At 34.1% G+C, this 20,699-nt stretch overlaps 2 protein-coding genes across 3 annotated transcripts in view; one reads left to right on the top strand and one right to left on the bottom strand.

Annotated features, from left to right (window-relative positions):
* Positions 1-4: 4 nt before the first annotated feature.
* Positions 5-20,699, top strand: part of LOC130892208 (hemicentin-2-like) — a 250,325-nt gene continuing 229,630 nt past the window's right edge. The window contains exon 1 of one of the 2 annotated variants that reach the window (XM_057797442.1): positions 5-199. The gene's annotated coding sequence lies outside the window, so the exon portion shown is untranslated. The remainder of the gene's footprint in view (positions 200-20,699) is intronic. The other variant, XR_009059008.1, reaches the window with a different exon arrangement.
* Positions 16,038-16,867, bottom strand: LOC130893027 (jerky protein homolog-like). The gene is made up of 2 exons (XM_057798791.1): positions 16,313-16,867; positions 16,038-16,262 (listed from the first exon to the last, which is right to left on the bottom strand). Exons 1-2 carry the CDS (start codon positions 16,865-16,867, stop codon positions 16,038-16,040), a joined length of 780 nt encoding a protein of 259 aa, XP_057654774.1.

The following is a 20,699-nucleotide window of genomic DNA, read 5'->3' as shown; positions in this document are numbered from 1 at the left end:
CGCCACTGACATCAATTCAATTTTTCAATTTAGTTGGCCATGATTATTTAGGCACGTCGTTTATGCGTTTTCCACGAATTTACTGTTTGAATAAATTTTGAACAATAATAATATTTGTGGTGTCATAAGTGGTCGTGTTAGTTAGCTTGTTTATGAAGTGAATATGGACCAAAATTTGCTATGGATAATTCGGTATTCGGTAAGCATATTATTTATTTAAAATAGTTTTATTTGAAAATTTATGTGACTGTATCTGAACTTTTATTCATACATTTACTTACCTCAATAAAAATATTTATTCATTTTCTTTACTAACGTGGATCCCCCATTCAATATTTACTGCTTTTTTTTATTTTACTTAATCGGATTTATGTAATATTGCAGGTAGATATTTAGAACAAAGAAAAAAATATATAAAAAGGTAGTTATATACTAGTTAAAAAAAATACCAGTTTTTACATGCTTATATAGTTGATAAGCGAAAATATATCTACTGAATGTCTCAAACATTAATTTAATATATAATGCAATATTATCGTACTGAATTTTAATCGTTTATTTTTGCGGTTTTCAATAGATAATGGATTATGTATATTATGGCCTAGTATTTCTAAATTTTTAAAAAAAATTGTCTTGATTTCTTTCGATTCAAAATTAGTTTTTAAAACAGGTAATAAATTCCGCCCTATTTTCGTCTTCATCAAAATATTTTGATAAGGATCAAAATATAAGAAAGTAAATAAATTTTTTTTATTATAAAATTCAGTAGTCTATTGAAATTATTATGGTATTTTGTGTAACAAAGTATGTCATTTTGCCAATTGATCATTTATTCAAATCAAATCTTCAATTCAGGCATATAAACTGAATTTGGGATGTTGATTTTTTTCCCACATAAAATGTTATTTCGCCATATCTTGGCGCTTCGAATTGTGTAAAAAAACTCGTTTAATATTCAACACAGGAACGTATGGATTAATTATCAGTCTCCGAATTTTATGTAAAAATATTTTTTTATCAGTTTTTTATCCGTAAATTTAACCGAGTTTTTATTTGAGTTTTTTTGCTTTCGTTTTTATTTCTGTCTGAATCGAGTCGCGCATGCAGAGGTTAGTTTTTTAGAAACTTTTTTTCCAATCATTCTGCCGTATCATTGCACATTTTAGGTACAGTTCTTCCAATATCAATTGCAGATTATAAAAACCCTTGCCGACAAATTTGTTTGATCTATCATAGGCGTAGATACCTCATTTTATAAATTTATTATTTTTATAAATACTGTTAAAAATATGTATATCTTATGCGAGAAATTATTCTTTAAAAGGCTATCGAATTATTATAAATTTGACGGCATTATTTAGACAGATGCACTTAATTGTAATCCAACTCGTTAACTTGCTACAACTATATATTAAATTATAAAACGTAAATAGACGAGTAAAATGTACCTGCCTGTAAGGGCGTTTGGTTTAAGCAGGGTACCAGACGTGAACTGAGCCCTTTTTGTATCCCATTCGTTTTTTATTTCTGGAAAACGAAAATTCAAAGCAGTGGAGATGATGAGTCAACGTGGACTTACTTCATTAATTCATTTGGAATGAGTGCCGTGCGTATTTATGAAACATTGATTGTTCCTCGCATAACTGTCTTCTGCAATTGATATTGGAAGAACTAAAACCTCAGCAAAATCGAGTACAATATTTATAAATTTGATGTATTTAAGAGAGACCAAAATTATTCAAAGATAAACAGATTATAATCAGTCATTTGCCTTGTTTACATTGCACGATTTTATCCAGGTAGTTTAAATAGAGATGAAGGTAGACGTGAAGTTCTTATAGAAATTATCTGTAAATCATCTAAGGGCAGCTCTAGGACAAGTACCTATTTTTGCCATTTTTCTAAAGTTTTCAATCCTCTCTTCGGCTATTCTGGAAATAGACACGTGGCCATATCTTTATATGGCAATATGAAATGGAGAGGAGTTTAGGATAACCGTTGGACAAGTCTTCACGGCCGATGTGATACAAAAATACGTTTGTCTCTGCACCATGCCCTGGTGATTTCTCTCCTCCATAGATTACTATGGGGTGAAGAATCATGGACCACATCAATCACAGTATACGGAAATGCAATCGCAGTATAAGAAAATTTAGGGGCACTTCTGATACGATCTTAATTGTTTTTTTATTTCTTTTTTGTTCTTTTAGGAAAACAACGATGTTTCAAAACATCGATGATTTTCTTCCGATGATTATCAGCCATCGATGTTCACTAAATGAAAAAACACCTACCTGTCTACCGATACCTATCCCTAGTAAATGGTATGAACAAAAGAAACGTTAGATACCAGTCACGTGCTTCCGTCGTCGTTAATAACGGGTGGCGCAAAAAGAACGCATGAATTTGACTTGATTAGTGAGAGTGGGAGGGGCGGGAACTGGTTGTTTTATAGGTTAGGGTGTTTAGTTTTAGTAGTAATTGTGCAGTGAACCGTGGCGCATCGCGTTTTCGCTGTTGAACGTTTATCTGTTATTACTGCTCAACGGCTTACTTCGTTCGGTTCCCTCTTTGCTTCCAATTGGATCAGTTATGAAGCCGAAGTCGTCTGGTCGTTCTTGCATTTCACAAACTCCACAAAATGTCGATAGAGTTAGGTCGTCGGTTCTTCAAAGTCCTCGCCGCTTCACTAGGCTCCAATGAAGAAAGCCTTAAGTTCGTTAGGTTAGGTAAAATTGTATTCACGTGAGTCCATTTTGTGTGTAATCAAAATAAAGCAAATTATACTGGTTTGAAATTCGTGCGTTCTTTTTGTGCCCACCTTGTACCATCTTTCCATCTTTTTAATGTCTCTCCTTGCTCTTCACTGATAGCTATTCAATTTCGAATTGCATTCTAAACTCTAAATTGTTATATAAGGTATTCCGTACTGCCATTTTGGTTCCTTCGCGTACTTTCAGTTTCCATAGTTTTAATCGAGGTGTCCTACTTAGTGGTGTTGTGAAATATATATAATATGACATAAATAGAAATGTCCTTAAGTACTTAAATGTTAACTTTAGTATGATACCTCGAATTAGTTCTTAAAATAACTTATTTTAACAATAAATACAGGTTTTAATCCAATAATTCCCTAAGAATAACACAGTAAACAAAGCTCACGTCAAATTCAATCTTTAGTACGGGCAGTTATTCACGTTACTCCAATTATATCGCTGTCTCTTTCTACGACTCAACTGTCAATGTAAAGAATTTATTACGTAAGTCTTGTAGTTGGTTTTGTGAAGAAGACAATCGATCTTATGTCGTCATATTTGATTTATATTGAGAGAAGAAGATAGTAAGTGGAAAATATGTGTTTGATAAATCGTAGATTTAGTCACGTGATTGAAAACCTCCAGAGGTTCTACTATAAATTTGATGTAACAAAGCAAAAATATTTATTTCATTTTTACCTTTCATGGGGGGTCAAAATTCCTCTTCAAAAACCAACTTGACTGGTTCCTATCGCTATTGGTAGCGAATTTCCATTGTTGTCATATTTTGGGGGGAACCTTTCACCCCGCTCGTCGGTGACTGCTCCTAAATTGTCAGGAAAAAAATTATGGGATTTATGGGAATTCTAAAAGGTCATTAGTTTTACGTAGTTTGCATCCATATTGTTAACCGATAATCCCCTTAAACGAAACTTATTATTAACTATCGCATCTGTGAACCAATAAAAATCCCCTCCTTCAACTGTGTGCGCTACAACTCGTAACATTTTTTAATGCGTTGAGATAAAGATGCGCCAACTCGGAACGGGGATATTTCAGGTAAACGAAAAGGTAGTCAGAGTACATAATACAATTTGTGACGGATCCATTAGAATTTAGTAACTTATTCACTATGTAAATTTGGAAAATACAAAAATTGAAACCTAGAATTCGTAAATCTTTTAAATTGCATCCAATTTGTAAAATTCTACTCCCAATATCGCCACCCCACTTTGTAAAATTGAATTAATAAATTCGTTGCTCCTTTCTTCATTCTTCAAAGAGATAACGTGGTGTGGGTGTTTGTGACGGGATAAGTCAGCGGGGAAATTAGGTTAGGTGTTATGTGTTTAGAATGTAAAATAATTTCTACTGAAATACACTGTAAATATATATTTTATTTTTGTTTTTCCTTTCATAATTAAACTCACGAGCTATATAATTTTTCGTCACGAGTTGTCTAATTTTCATGACAACCACGATCACGAGTTGGCGCACTCAACTGGGGAAACACTTGACTTAGGTATTTAAATCCTTCACCCTCTTTATTCATAGCCTTCACAAAGTTTTCATTAGTTAGAGTTTAATATGAGTTGGAGTCAAAAGGATATTTTTTGGGTCTATAAGAGGTAAATTTGCCTCGCGTAGTATTCATTCACAACACGACTGCCACACAAATAAAGGAAACAGCAATATTTCGTAAACCCTTTCTGAACTCCCACTAAAATTACGATAAATCTCAAATCACTACACTTGTAGCGGTTTTAGGTAGTTTATTTTATCTAACAGGAGGCGGATATTCTCGTAGGTTTTATTTATTGTATTTAATGACACAGTTTTTAAACTGTATATACTAAACACACTGTTTTCACTATTACATATATTATTCATGATGTAGGTAAATTATAGAAATACGCAAATTGTTAGTGTCTAATCATATTTCGATAAACAACTGAAAGTAGTCGAAAAGTCAAATTCTCAGTGGTTTGCAGTTGGAAGTGAGAATGTCGCCTCTATATGAACCAAATAGCGACGATCTTTGACGTTGTCTTTAGTTCGGGAGTCAAGCCTGCACGAGGGTTGTTAAACCACTCTGATGAGACGTAATAACGTCGAAACTAGTCAGTGGTTACAAACCTCTCCTTGGAACTGCAAGCCATTGGGGATTTTAATATCGAAGAAAAGGTCGATTGACATAACGCTCTTTAGAGGAGATCATTAGCGGTTTCTTATTGGGAACGTGGCAATGAAACACCAAAGTAGACTAATTTTAATATATATTCATAAATATTCGAAATCTCGGAAAATATATTGAAGTTAGTCCACTTTGGTGTTTCATTGCCATGTTCCCAATAAGAAACCGCTCTTATATACCTACAGGGTGTCCCACGACGAGTTGAAACTATCTGTATATGGCAAAATACTTATAGTAAAATCATGAAAATTTCTACGTTTGAGTTTTTGGATACGATCTTTTTAACTAAAATATTTTCAAAGATGATCGACTTTTCATTCTACCTGTAACTTTGTTATCTTAAATGAAACACCCTGTTTATTAATACATTTTTGAAATCTTCACTTTTGCCTAAAAACTTTTTGAGTTATTCATTTTTTTATGTATACTTCTAGTAGGCTTTGTAATAAATGACACTTATTTAACTGTCATTAGTCAGTTGTCGCTACTTTCGAAAATCGTTAAAATGGCTCGTTCTCAATTTAATAACGAAGATTATGTAAATTTGCTAATATTTTAGTTAAAAAGATCGTATCCGGAAATCCAAACGTTTCATGATTGTACTATAAGTATTTTGCCCTATATAGATAGTTTTAACTTTTAACGATACGATGAATCTTTCTATTTTTAGCTTTTTCCTTGTTTATTTTTCTTTCTCTTTTCCATTTCGTTTTGCAATTATCGAATGTTGAAATACCGATATTATAGCTGACTAATTTCATGTTTAGCTTGTTAGACTATCAAAAATATTTATTTCATCACAAAACCAAAATAAAATGTGTTTGTTGATAATTTTTTCGTTCTATAATTTTTAAAACAAGAAAATACACACTTCAATAACTTTCGGTTAAGCAGTACACCGAGTGTATACAAGGTTTATTTTTTCATTATTTACAACCAAAAATATTAGCAGCTGTAAAAGAATTTCTCGTGGGAGAAGAACAAAAAAAATTCTTTTAATGAACTTTTAAATTAATTTTGAAACAACGTCTTAAGAATTTCCTTTTTGTTTACTTTTAATAGGCTTTGCGTTATTTTATAATATTAAAAAAATTTTTATATGTATATATACAGGATGTTTCAAAATTAGTTATGTTAAATACTATTTGGTAGGAACCGTGTAACAAGCGCCCTCTATGAGTCAGGTATAAAAACAAATTCATTGGATGTATCAGCTTCCAAAACATATTCGTATAAAATATCAATACAATATTAGTTGTCTAGTAGTTATCTTGAATACGAAAGCTTAATCCTTTTTTTTGAAATACCCTGTTGATAAATTGACAGGCTAGAAAATTTTGTAGTTTATAACATGTTAGGTGAAACTTGAATAGGTGACAAGAAGAAAAAGGTGAAATGTACGTGTATAATTACTTATTAATATAATTTTTATATTTCCTGGTCTGCTATAGAGTTCAATAAGACAGTCTATATGTGCTTCATCGATCTGAACCAAGCTTTTGATAGGGTACGATTGAGGGATGTAACGACTCTACTGAAGAGAAGGAAGATTCACCCCAACATAATAAAAGTAAACGAAGACCTGAACACCTATAAATAAACTGAGTAGTAGAATACCTGTGACGTCCGGTATCAGATATGGAGACAGCCTCAATGACCACAAGAGAAATGATGAAATAAGGGAGATATGTGATATCCAGGATGTAGTGAGATGGGCGAGAAATCGGCGAAAGGAATAGAGAGACCACGTGGACGGAATGTCAGACGACAGGTTGACAAAGATTGCAAAGGAAGAAAAACCGAATACATCGAAAGGACGACCACCTACAAGATGGTATGAAAGCTGGTCTTCATCATCCCAGCTGCAGCTAGACAATCATTGATGCAAACACAGGACTAAGTTCTAACGTACGATGAAGAAGAAGATGATGAAGAAGACATATTTCTATTAAAAAAAAATAAATTACAAAAACTCTATCAATAAATATCTCCTGAAATATTGATTTTAGTGACTTGGTGCTATAGACAAGTTTGTTTTCCATATTTCTTGTAGCTTTTGTCATTTACGAGATAAATAAGAAAAAAAAAACGAATTTCATGGAAAAATCAAGTTTAGAGGCCAGTACTACCTAGCCGGTTCAAGTTACTACTTTGCCCAATGGAAAGTGTTGAAGAGCTTTCAATTATGAAAAAAAAAACGTCGATACGATGCTATGAAATACCACTGAGCTATAGAAATTTAAAAATAAAAAATCGGAGTTCCTGTATTTTTTTTGTGGAAATCTTTACAACCCTTGGTCGAGGACTTAATATTAAGGGCCCAAACTTACAGGGAATTTTTTTTGGGTGATGGCGACAAAATTTTATGAGCAGTAAAGAAAAAATTGGTTGAAAAAAGCAGCTTAATATTCACACTGGTTCAGGCAGAAAGTTCTTGCAGGCCTAGCCCGAGAATTTTAGTGGTTCTGCATATAAAAATTTAATTTCTTCTGTTTCGACAGGCTTTGAAATACACTTCATGGTTCAGTAATAGAGTACATCCATGTTATTTTCTGTTAAAATCGCTTATATACAAAATAGAGCGGAATGTTTTGCTATAATCAGGATTTTACGTTTCTGTATCACATCTTTAATCATTGACAGTTTACTATTCAATCCGATTTATGATTTATAAATAAGGATATTTTACCAAACGAAATTTGAATATACTATACCTTAGAACATTCTATGCTAAATAGGATTAATTTCTACGAACGATCTCACTGGCGAGCGAGATCGTTCGTACGAGTTAATCCTATTAGAAGCCAACGTCAGACGGTACTTCTTACTCCTAGTTCAATGATAAATATTTAAGTCGACTACTAGTGCAGTGAGTACAGCCCAATTAGTGGCAAAACCCATGAAAATATCGCTTTATCGATATAGTGAAAGTTAGAAGTGAAAGTGAAATTTAGAAAAAAGTGAAGGGATCAAAAATGTAGTTCAAAAAATTTCCTACAAAAAAGGTTCTCCGTGATTTTTTCCTAATCTTAAAATTACTCTTACAAAAAGCGTGTTACTGGATTTTTTCAACGGTGCATTTTTTGCGGATAACTCAAAAAAGACTTGAAATTTAAAGGTAAATTTCTGAAAAAAAATGCCGAGCAGGAAATGACTTTCGAAGAAGCTCAAATATGATTTTTCCTAACCTACAAAAAACTCTAAGATACCAGAAATCCTCTTTTAAAATCTTGTTTGTTGTAAGTACTCTAAACTTAAGTGTGGAACAGGGTTAATCCTTAAAAACACTATTCTTGGGCACAGGCTTCTAAATAGCAGTCCAGCCTTCTTGCAAGTACACAAATTACTACAACCTTTTTGGCAGTTACATAAAATCATTCTTAAGATCTTTGAGGGCGCTGGTGGTTGCTTCATTGCTTTCGGTGACAAAATATCTCGAAACTCCCATCCCCAATTTACTAGATCTAAGCTGGTATTGGAGAGCTATTCTTGAACCTGGAAATACATTCTTAAGCAATGCAATTTGGCTGCATCTGAGGTTGGAGGACGAGACTGATGCATTGAAGAAACTCTTTCAGTAGAAAGAGGTTTCTTTATGGTAATTGATATCTATATAGAGGGTGACTGTGCTCATCCGATTCTCTATCATATAAGCTTTCGTTTTCCCCCGTATAATGCGTTAAAACCAATCCCTCGAAAATCGCAAAAAGATTTAAGAAAAAAATGTCGTTTTGGAGCTCTTGGCGAGTTTTCAAATTTTTGATGGAAAACCCAAGGTTTAACGAACTTATTTGGGGAGGAAATTGAACCTCGACAACTCAGCTACAAAATGGATGTCTGAATTTTTTTCGCATATGCAGTTGAAAAGTAGAGACTCTAACGAGTAAAATGCATTTTTTTTCGTTCCGAAATGTTGAGTTTTCGAGGAGATACAGCAGTTTCTTCTTCAGCCGGGGACTTTATGTGGCGCAAAAACTTTTTGGTAAGATGCGACCCTGAAGTTTGAGTGCATTTTACAAAGAAATAACAGCTCTTAGGGAAAAATCACTAGAAACCTTTTTTGTAGGAAATTTATTGAACTACATTTTTGATCCCATCACTTTATTCGAAATTCGGTATAGATTCCGAGTTATTTGCAAAATTCGCTTAGCGGTCAAAATTTTGATGTTAACTCAGGAGCTGTGATCACTGGACTATACTTGCTATTCAACTAAACAGTGGTGAGGTACCAAGGGTTCATAAACGTCCATTTTACTTTTTTAAACCTGTTATGAATATTACTTTGTACTGTGCTGTCATTAACTTTCACTACGTTTATGAATTTATTGCATTATCACTGCATAAATCATCCTATACTTCATAGCTACATTATTAGGTGTACAGAGATCATTTCGCACGTAAGTCTTCTGATAGGCCCGTCGTGTTTAACTTGAAATTACCAAAAACGGATGTCTTTTGAAAAACTGATCAAGCACCTTGGCTTGAACCTTCTAACGACACTATGTAAACTGTGAGGCTTTTCCATTTATTTGAACCTCGCTCGTGTTAGTGTTGGGCATTTGTCTACAGTATCATGGTTTATCCATCCATCCGCAAAGTTTGTATTGTGAGTAAACTGATATGTAATAGTAAAATCACCAATGTGAGCCCATTGGTGGTATTGCTGATCCCAGTTTACCGCGCCATAGTCGTCGTTGCTCTTGTTGTCATTTGATGGTGCATTCAAACGAGCTAAACCTTGAAGCCACCTTCCATCCAAGCCATAAAGCGATACGGATTTCCAATCTATATAAATTTTTTAATGTTTTCGTTGGTGACAACCTCTGTGAGGCGTCCTCAGTATCCTAGTAAACCACTTCTCAACGGATAATTTTCGTGGAGAAAAATCCGAATCCGAAAAGAAACTAACCCAGACACATTTTTATAAAACATTTGTATTTATCTGAATTCATTAGAAAGTTGAAAATCCCGATATTTCAGGCCTTGACTGTTATGCTGATTGCATTATCCTGAACCACTCTCTACAATGAATTCTCTTAAGACTTAAGTTGACAGTTGTCTTATGTCAATTGACAAATTAGGGTTTCTCTTATTCATGTAGGGATCTCATATTTCATATAACATCGTGAAGATAATAAACATTAATTTAGGAAAACGGTGAAACGATGTTATATAAATTACGTGATGCTAATATGCTCGATAATTCTATAAAGTTAAGGAAAGTGCAAATTACCCTGTCACTATATCACATTCGCGTTATGATGAAAACTAATTTTCAACGTATTATATAACGATTTCGCTTACAAAATGTGAAAGGCCTGGTTTATAAAATAGTTCGAGAAGTTTAACAAAAGAACTGAAAACATTGGAAATTGTTTACCTTTTGTGACTGAAGATGATAACTCGGTTATCGAAACGCGTATCATAGAGTTGTCATTTTGTTTGATCTACCATAGGCGTAGATACCACATTTTATAATTGTAATCCTATTTTTAACTTAAAAAAAATCATTATTATACCTCATTAACTTGCTACAACTAAATATTAAATTATAAAACGTAAATAGACGAGTAAAATGTACGTGCCTGTTAGGGAGTTTGGTTTAAACAGGATACCAGACGTGTACTGTACCCCATTCGTCTATTAGAACTTCGGTAGTCTTTTATATGACGCAAATAATCTTGTCGCCATCGTACATCAGTGCAAGTACATATTTTCGGGAACAAAACGTAATTGTAAATTACATACAAAACATATTAGTTGCTCAATTTACAAGACAAATATTTATTTAATCCTATCTAGGATACACATATTTCATGGTTCTTAAACTCTAGGACAGAGATGTCAAACTCAATTTTGCAGGCCATATATTAAATTTTGAATTCGTAGGTGGGTCAGAATTAAAATAAAAAAAAATGAACTGAATTATAACATTTTATTCATTAAATTATATAAGTATATAATATACGGTTGTTAAAAATCATATCAAAGTTATAAAAGATGGATGTTGACTCGAGGATCCAGATACCTGACTTTTTTGTTTTTGACAAGATCATTGATGTCAGGTATCATATTCGTTGTAGTTATTTTAAGAATTGATTGGAGATGTTAATCTCATTAAATTTTTCTTTCAAAATACTGTCCGATTGAAGATCTATCAACTCCATTTGCAAATGAACTGGTGCCTTCATTCATTTTGTAAAAGTTTTGAAAACGATTGTTAAATGCCGTATTCAAATTTTGCAGAAGTTAAAAATATTCATCCAATTTTTTTGGTTCACTGTACCAAATGATTTTAAATGAGGGAAATGGTCCGAAGTTTGAGGTTTCACCTGATTTTCCCACAGCCTCAACTTTGAGTGACAATCAGATTTTTATCCTGTAACTTTATATTCAGATCAAGTCAAGTGTTTAATCATATCTACCAAAAAGGCACAATCAATCCATAAGTCATTGTCATAATTAATTGTTTTGCCTTTTTCTAACATGAAATCTTCCTAAAACTACTCCTTGACTTCGCCAACAAACTTGAAATGTGGGACATCAGAAAACTTTTCGTCCAAATCTTATAAAAAATTCCTGAACTGTCGGTGATTTAGATTATAAAATTTACAATTTTAATTATAGGTTTTATAAATTGGTCCATTTTTAAATGTTGGGATGCCAATGATTCCTGATGAATTATACGGTGAAATCCCAAAAAATTCCCTGATGTTTTCTGGTTTAAGGAGGTCATCCCATATGACGGCCTGTTTTTTAGGATTTTTTTTACGACCAGTAAACAGATAGAGCTTCAAGTTTATTATCATGTATTAAAATATATATTTTAAGAGTATAAATATAAATTTTAATTTAAAAATTAGTTACAGCTTTCTGAACACCCCCGCCGAAAAAAAATTAGCTCGCACTTCCTCCCGATTCCGGCAGATTGGCTTATCTGAAACAAAGAAAAAACATTGTTGTAATCTGTAAGCCTAAATGCACGGAATGGACTGTTATCAAATGAATATACAAAAATTTGATAGACATTTGAAATAAAAGTAGCGAATTTTGCGTTTATTTTGTTTTTTGCTATAAAAAATCGAAATATTGGAAATTTTCCATTGATAATAGTTGCGATTACATTTGTTGAATGTGTCCTATAAATTTCAAGTCATTTGGTCAAGCCGTTTTTGAAATACGATGGAGGAAAGTTTGAAAAACTATGAAAATCTCAACTTACCCTCAATCGGCGATGCATGGTCCATAGAGTATTTTTTCCTCTTCCTCTTGAAACTCTTTTAAAGCAGATTGTTCAGCTCTTGAGTCAATTCTGGCTTGTTTAATTTAGTCGCTCCAGCCATGGCAGGAGCGCGATCCGTGGTTATGCTGCTAAGTATATTCCAGCCGAGTTTATATTCTGCTATCAAATGATTAATTGCAGAATAAATATCATTTGCTGTTGTAGTACCTGCCAATGGAACGCGCTTTAATAGTTCTTTAGTTAACACTGTTAACAGTATCAGTCCGTGAAAAGTAGGTAAATTTTCTCCTTCAGTTGCAGAACCTAATTTTTTTTCGCGATTTCTTATAAAACTTGATTTCAGGGCATCTTCGCTCTCTGTATTAGCTTTAGTAAACATCGATTGTTGACCTTGAAGTTTAAATTTTAAAGATGACAATCGAATTTTGACTTACGATTCGTAGTATACCGTCTCTTCAAATTAAACTCTTTACAAACAACGACTGTTCGATTACAAATCAAACACGGTGGTTTACTTTCCATTCTATAAAAAAATATGCAATTTTCCATTTAGTCTTAAAAACTCTGCACTCACTATCAACTTTACAATTTTGTGAAATTATGCAAAATCATAACAATTATGGAACTCGACACAAACAAATGCACAATACCTTCACAATCATTACTTCGCAGTACAATTAAAATCCTTCTCCAACCGTTTCGCTTCGATTTCTCGATTCAACTGACTCACCTCGCGCCTACGCACTCGTTTTATATGTCTAGACTTGAAGAGCGTGGAAGATTCTATCCAATAATAGGATATTTCTGCTTGTTGCTAAGAGATGGCGATACTGTCTTTCTCTCTCGCTTGTCTAGGCACGGGCTCTGCCCTTGAAATTACTTATAAACATCCGTAGATTTGAAACTACGAATATTTAAAACATCCGAGGACTCGAATGGAGTCTAAAAGCTCTAAAAAACATTATTCTTCTTTCTGTGACTGACCCATTGCGATCGCGGGCCTTATTGATACGGCCCGCGAGCCGTATCTTTGACATGATCGGTCTAGATTTCAGCCAATCGTTATTGATAATGGAATTTTCTAAACTAGCGAGCTGTTGCTGAAGTAAAGCTATTTCGATGAATATAATTTTGAATAAAAGTCAATGGGTGGATTTTTGTGTACCGATAGTAGATTTTCAAATTCATATGACAAAAAAAATTATAAATTTTTGGGACACTCATTATAAAATATATTTTTTTAATTTCATTTCAGGAGGTTTTTAATGGAAACTTGTGAATAAAATAGTTTTTTTGTATTCCCGCTACTGCATGCTAAAAAAACACTTCGCCCCGAACTGACAGCTTTTAGCTACGTTGAACATTCGATTCTAAGTAAATGAGGAATTCCACCGGTTTTTGGTATACCGGTATTGCATTTCTTGCACCGATCCACACGAGCTTTTGGTGAGCGTGATTTCATGGAATGTCAAATGAAGATCTTGCGATATCATTTTACGCACAGTATCGATGTTTTCAAACACAACAGCCGATTTTTGACGACTTCCACAAGATTCATCCTGTAGCGATGTGCGACCACAATTGAATTCGGAAAACCAGCGAAACACAGTCTCTCGAGATGTTGCTTAATCACCAAAAGTCGAAGCGAGTTTATCGGCACATTTCTGTTAGTTTAATCCACGTCGAAAGACATCACATCACAACACGTCAAAACTTTATGATGGAAGTGTCAGATTTGGTATATTCACATGTTGCCATATCTCAAAACTAAAATAGCAACTCCCGTAGGGTTTGATTTAAAAATATAACCGTGATAAAAACAGATGAATGTATAAAACTTGTGAATATCAATAATAATTTATTACTTTAAAAAAATTTCATACCTAATAAGTGTTTCGTCGATTCTCTTCTAATTTTTTTGTGAATTGTGAAATTTAAAAAAAATTCGCCCTCATTTCTCGGTAAACAATTTTACTGTAGCCAGTAAGTGAAAATGCAGCCGCCAATGATTGGGAGTTGTGACTTTTTTGGAATTCCACGTCAGTTTGAAAGTGCCGCCCTCCAAGCCACTCCTTCAGTTCAGGAAAAAGAAGAAAATCACTCTCATTTAGGTCGGGACTGTATAATGGATATTCGAAAATGTCCTGTTGAAACTGCTGAAGGGGTCGTTGGCAGTTCTTTTGAATTTTGTGGGCCCCGTTGGAGAATTTGTGTGATTCAATTGTTGTTTCATTTCGGCCGTGTTATACAAAATCTACGTCTCATTACCTGATTTCGAAAAATCTTCTTTATTAGTATTGCAAATTGACGCAATTTTTTCTGTAGCGCAGCTGTTTAGTATCGATATAATACAGGACAGACCGGAAATTGCATCGAGTTTCCTTAACCGCTTGGTCAACAGACTTGCATCCTTGATCCCATTCATTAAGAACGTCAGTTCGGCCATCTTTAAATTTTCGACACCATTTACCATACAGTTGACTCATTTTTTAATGAATTTACACTGAATTATTCCTTTCTGTCTGCTAGAAATGACTAACAGCTCGCTAGTGACATTTGACGGGAATCAATTGCGACCGCAATGTTTATGTGACTGCAACTCAATGGGAAATGACCTGTTGGAATCGCGGGCGTTTGAGTGGAGAAGATGCGCGGTTGTCTACCACGCAAACCAATCATTTGCTGCATTCCTGGCCATCATACTGTGCGATCGGAGGTTAAAAAAAGAACAACCCTCGTATTATTAGAATTGTATCGTATTTTTCTTCAATTGTCTAATTATTGTTTTATTGACGTAAGTCGGAATGAAATATACGGATATCGTTTCGAAATAGTGCTGTACAATGTCTACGATCTATTGACAAAGATCAAAAGATAAAATTTTCCACAAAGAGGATTGTTATCTGCAAAGCACCAGCTTCGACAAAACATATATTTTTTTTTAATAAATTTCAATCTGAAACGTTTTCGGAGTGAATACCGGAATTTCCTTTTTTTTCTTCTCTTTGCGTCAATCGGAATGTCACAGTTGAATTGTTATTAAAGACTTCTTTTATATCCCTGCGGTGTTTGTAACTTACTATTAACGTAGTGTTCAATTTGCTTGGACCTCCGCATCATAAAATATCGTTTGTTCCTCTTCCGTTAGTTTAATTTCGGAGGTATCTTGATTTAAATACACTATACAATTTTTGTAATGATTTTTGTATCTTTTGATGAAAAATCAACTTAAAATGACAGTTATAAATTTGACTTATTTCATTCTTTATCAAAATATGACTTGATCTTGAAAATTTACGAAATTATATTAATCAATACCTACAAAATGAATATCAAAATAAGAATAATATCAAAACCTCATTTAGTTTATCATTACTACAAATTGTCTGTATTTCATATTTTTATCAGTTTTATAGATTGTCAACTTTAACCCCATTAAGTTATCGTCTTCAATTATTTATTATTTAATTATTGTTACAATTATGTGATTATAATGGACCATAAATATATTTATCTAATTTTATAATTATTATTGTATAAGATAAGAACTAATATACAGTAGCACCTCGATTATCCGTCACCAAAGGGACCAGATGAGGGTCGGAACGCTAAAAAGGTCGGATAATGAATTAAGCCATTTGTACGATGTATGTATTAAATAAAAAATACTATGTATGTACAACCAAAGGACTATACAGTGTACTAAAACAAACAAGGATGCAAGAATAAAAACGTGTGTAAGTAAACAATGAAACATGTTAAAATTTTGATAAAACTACTTTAAAAAATCAGAAATGTTTTTTTGTTTTAATTCCTTAAACTTTGATTTGGACGCAGCATCACGTCACTTCTTTGCACACATCATGGCTGTAGCTGTGGTTTGTTGCTCCAAGTACTTTAGGGCACTCTCGAAGGCATCCTTTGCTGCAGAGTGTCTGATCTTTTCGCCTTTCTCTTTTTCTTCTTCAGCAGACTCTTCTTCAGCAGAAGCTTGTTGCAGGATGGGGTCAATGAACTGCTCATCATCAATATCTTCATTTGTAAGGCTGGTAACGTCCACATCAGCTAGCTATTCGTCTACGTCAGAAGAATGGATTTCAGATCACGGACTAATTGCACCGTGTCTGACTCGGGAATGTCTGGAGTTTCTGGTGTCATGGATAGGCCGGGATAAACCTTCTTCCATGATTTTTGTAGAGTGATTTTCTTGACTTCTTCCCAATCTTGAGCAGCTAAGTAAATTGCAACTTTAATGTTTAGGCTTTTGATTGCTTCAAAAAGATCACAACCCCCTTCTGTTTTCTCTAACAGAGCACTGACATATTTTCTCCTGTAGATTCTTTTGAAAGAATCGATAACACCCTGGTCCATAGGTGGTACCAATGGAGTCACATGGGGGGACAAAAACATAGCTTTAATATCACCATGTTGAAGTTCAAATTCAGATGGGTGACTTGGGGCATTGTTCAACAACAAAACGACATGAATTGGCAGATTTTTTAACTTCAAATACTTTTCCATAGCCGGTACAAATTTGTCAAAAAACCATGTTTGAAACAAACTACAATCCATCCAAGCGGATTTTCGAGCTTGATAATAAACTGTAAAAGCTGATATGTTAATGTTTTTAAAAGCCCTAGGCTTTTTAGACTTGCCGACAACAAGCCACCGCATTTTGAGATCACCGCTGGCATTACTACATGTGGCAAAGGTCAGCCTTTTTTCAGTTTTGTTTCTTATACAGTTTCATTCACTGAAGCAAGAGTTTTTGTGGGAGCATTTTATAATTTAGTCCTGACTCATCAATATTGAAGAGTTGTTCTGCTACAAGCAGACACAAATTTCTCGAACTTTTCAACGAACTTTTTAGCAGCATCATCATCGGCTGAAAGTTTTTCTCCCGAAATAACAACTTGTCTAACGCCGTGACGATTTTTCCATCGCCAAAGCCAACCTTCACTTGCTGTAAACTCAGTTTCTTCACAGCCAAATGTTTTGTGCAACTGAATTGCTTTTTCTTTTACGATGGGTCCTAAAAGTGGAATTCCTTTACTAGTTTTCTAGTTTTTATCGCATGCTCATTTTCTACCGTTATTGACAAAGCTTCAAGTTTTTTTCGGTTTTTTTCCAGTCTTTAATGGTTGTTACACCAACACCCCTTTCAGAGGCTAATTTAGCAACTGACTCACCTTTGTCCAGTCTTTGTAAAACACACAATACGTTTTCTCTTCGTATTTACAGCCATTAATACACTTACAACCTTTCTCTTGTAAAGTAACAATCACTTCCACCACCGTAAATTTTTAAAACGATAACACTACTCGAAATATGTATGTAAAACAATACAGGTCTGCAGACTTCTGGCAACTAACCGATAAAATGAACTTGACTCAGATGGTAAATAAAGAAAGGGAGGGCAGACACCTGCTTGTTGTGTCGCCACTCGAGTGGGAATAAATAAATTGAACAGTAGCTGTTGGGAACAGTCTTTTTTCAAACACCTCTATGTGCCCTATGGGCGATAAGGGGCGATAATATTCAGACTTAGAAGAGTTCGCCGCAGAGCTGAGGAAAAGTTATCTCAGACCAGCTTTTTAATCCCTGTATAGAGATTCCGTTCCATCCGGGAATAGAATTTCTCCCAGCTTAGAGAGCCGATTGAATTATCTCTATAGAGAAGGGGGCTTGAAGTGTTATGTTCTCATTTGGGTTGGTAATTCTGTGGGAGCTCCGCGTCATATGTTGGGTAAAGAGTTAGATCTTCATTGGCAAAATCCTTTAGGAAATTCAAGTTGTTAGCTGGAGTAAAACAGTTTATAGGCTGTTGTTGAAGACGGCGACTTCGTCATCTGCGGTGAAGAATTTTTTACCTTCCAGTTTAAGGTGCGCTTCTACATGTTTTTTTAGCCTGTAGCCAGATTTGTAGTCGAAACTCTTTGATATTTATAGTTCTCCAAGTAAGAATATATACTGTTATGTTTTCTTCTTTCTATTTTATTTAAACTGGTTTTCTTAACGTGTGGTGATTTATACATCAAGCTTTGAATTATCGCCCAATTGCACTCCTTCCCACGTTATCTGAAATCATAGGAAGATTGGTCAAAAAGAGGCTAGTATCATTCTGTTTAAATATTAAATACTTACTAACCATCAATTTGGGTTTTCCCTTGTAAATAATGTCTACTCTAGCCTAAACAGCCATCACTCCACTGCAACAACTTTTTGTGATTTTTCTAACGTCTTCAGGGGAACATCTCTCGCATGGTTTAAGTCATTCCTTACCAACAAAAGTCAGCTTTTAAAGGTTGATATAACGATGTCTTCTTGCAAACCAATCGAATGTGGAGTGCCCCAAGGCTCAGTACTAGGCCCTATTTTGTTTCTTCTGTTTATAAACGATATCACCTCTCTAGACATCGGTGGTCAAATTTATCTATTTGCAGACGACGCTAGTTTTTCTTGTTTGTTGTTGTTGTTTTTGGGGGCTGCGAATAACGTGAAGTCTGGGAATAGGCAGTTAATCACACGATTAAAGAAGAAGAGAAAATGTGGAAGTTGGATAATATTACTAATGAAATGAAGGAACCACTCATTGTGAATATTGATTGCAACAGTTCTGATTCCAAATCTGATTTGGATTTAATCAGTGATTTTTTAAGAGGTGTAGAATTTGAATTTTTAAAAAAAAAGCAAAAAATTTGATAAAATTGATAAAATCTTTATTGGAATCGATAGAACGATCAGTATAATTTGATGTTTGAAGATGATTTCATGCAAATGTTGGACGCGGCTCCGCTTTAGATATCCCATGCGCAAGATCCAATTTTGGCACACTCTCTCCAACATATCGGCCGATATTTCACGAATAAATGATTCAATATTGGCTTCCAGTGCTGGTTTATTCTTGTAAACATTAGACTTAACATGGACCCACAAGAAATAGTCCAAAGCCGTTAGATCACACGATCTAGGCGGTAAATTGACGAGCCCCAAACGTTAGATGAACTGTTCACCGAAGGCTATTGTTGAAACCACATACTAGGTAAGTCCAATTCTTCTATTTTTGGCAAGAAAAATTATCAATCATTAGACGGTAGCGCTCGCCATTAACAATAACGTTTCGGCCATCGTCACTTTTGAAGATGATGCCACCGGCCCATAATCAACACCAAACAGTGACTTTTTCAGGATGCATTGGTAGCTTTTGCAAAGCTTCTGGCTGGTATTCACTGCAGATGCGGCAATTTTGCTTGTTGACGTATCCATTCACCCAGAAATGAGCTTCGTCGCTGAATACAACTTTTAGATAAAAAAGTGGATCTCCCTCCAACTTTTCCAGCGCTCATTCACCAATGTTAGATGTTGATGGGAGATCATGTGGGTTCAATTCTTGCACCAGTCGTATCTTATAAGGTTTTACACCCAAATACTTTCGCAAAATTTTCCATGTAGAGGCCCAATTGCTACGAACGTCCAATAGTGTAAACTGGGTTCGACATTTAGTCACAAACTTCCGAATAGTTCTCTCGATAGGTTGACAAAACTGCCCATAAATTCGATAATTTGCAAGCGTTGTTCGTTCGTAAGTCGATTCATGATTAAATTATAGATCAACTTGATCAAGTTTGACTATGACACAAGACACGATTCACGCGTCATCTGTCAAAAACAGTGTTGCCAAAAAGATACCAGCAAAAAAATCACTCGTTATAAGAAATAGCTGAACTTATATTGGTTTTTATATTAGAATAAAAGTTTATAAAGGTAGGGTTGAGTACTTTTGTGAGATCATGTCATCAGTATAAATAGTTCAAAAATTGATTCGGAAATAAAAATTTTTGGGAATGAAAGACTTGAAAATGTATGTATTTATTTTACAGTAACCTAAAATTTGTAAAATTTAATTTCAAATATATTGTTTGTACGTACTCGAATCTAACGAAATTACTTTCGAAAATTTAATAGGCTTTCCGCTTTATATATATTATATTAACCGTCTCAAATTCTATTTTAATTCATTTTGATATATTTCGTTGCCGTTTTCACTAGAGGGGTTTCTGTGTGTTGTGATTTGATACGGACTTGTCTTGGGATGACAGAAATTAATGTCTTTCCGGAAAACCAATGGAATTTGAATGTACTAGTAATTAGGGGAACCGGAAAACTGGAAATTTTCCTCCCTATCAGTGGAATACTGTGATGAATTATCGAATGAAATATGCGTTACCAACGAATACTGACATCTTTCAAGTTTATTTCATTACGAATGTTTTTTCCACAAAGGGGTTTATTAAAATTTGTTGGAAACTTTTTTCACTTTGAATAAACCACCTACTGGTTCATTTATAAACGTCATTAGTAACTAAATAAAAATCTATACAAACTTTTGGTTTGTTTAGATTTCAAATTTTTTTTTTAAATTATACTCGGGAGTCACCTGTATTTAAAGGATGACATTTGTCAAATTTTTTATCTACTATGATAATCATAATTTTCGACTTAATAC

Source organism: Diorhabda carinulata, chromosome 4, assembly GCF_026250575.1.
Source record: "Diorhabda carinulata isolate Delta chromosome 4, icDioCari1.1, whole genome shotgun sequence".
In the NCBI taxonomy this organism is placed as follows: Eukaryota; Metazoa; Arthropoda; class Insecta; order Coleoptera; family Chrysomelidae; genus Diorhabda; species Diorhabda carinulata.
The sequence above is the reverse complement of the archived record's forward strand: the minus strand, read 5'-3'. Positions and strand labels throughout refer to the sequence as shown.

Excerpts from the sequence above, each read along its gene's own strand:
- LOC130893027 (XM_057798791.1), bottom strand. The coding sequence starts at position 16,867 with ATGCGGTGGCTTGTTGTCGGCAAGTCTAAAAAGCCTAGGGCTTTTAAA. Across the intron at positions 16,263-16,312 it reads ACATTCCCGAGTCAGACACG|CTAGCTGATGTGGACGTTAC; the intron begins GTGCAATTAGTC and ends GTAGACGAATAG.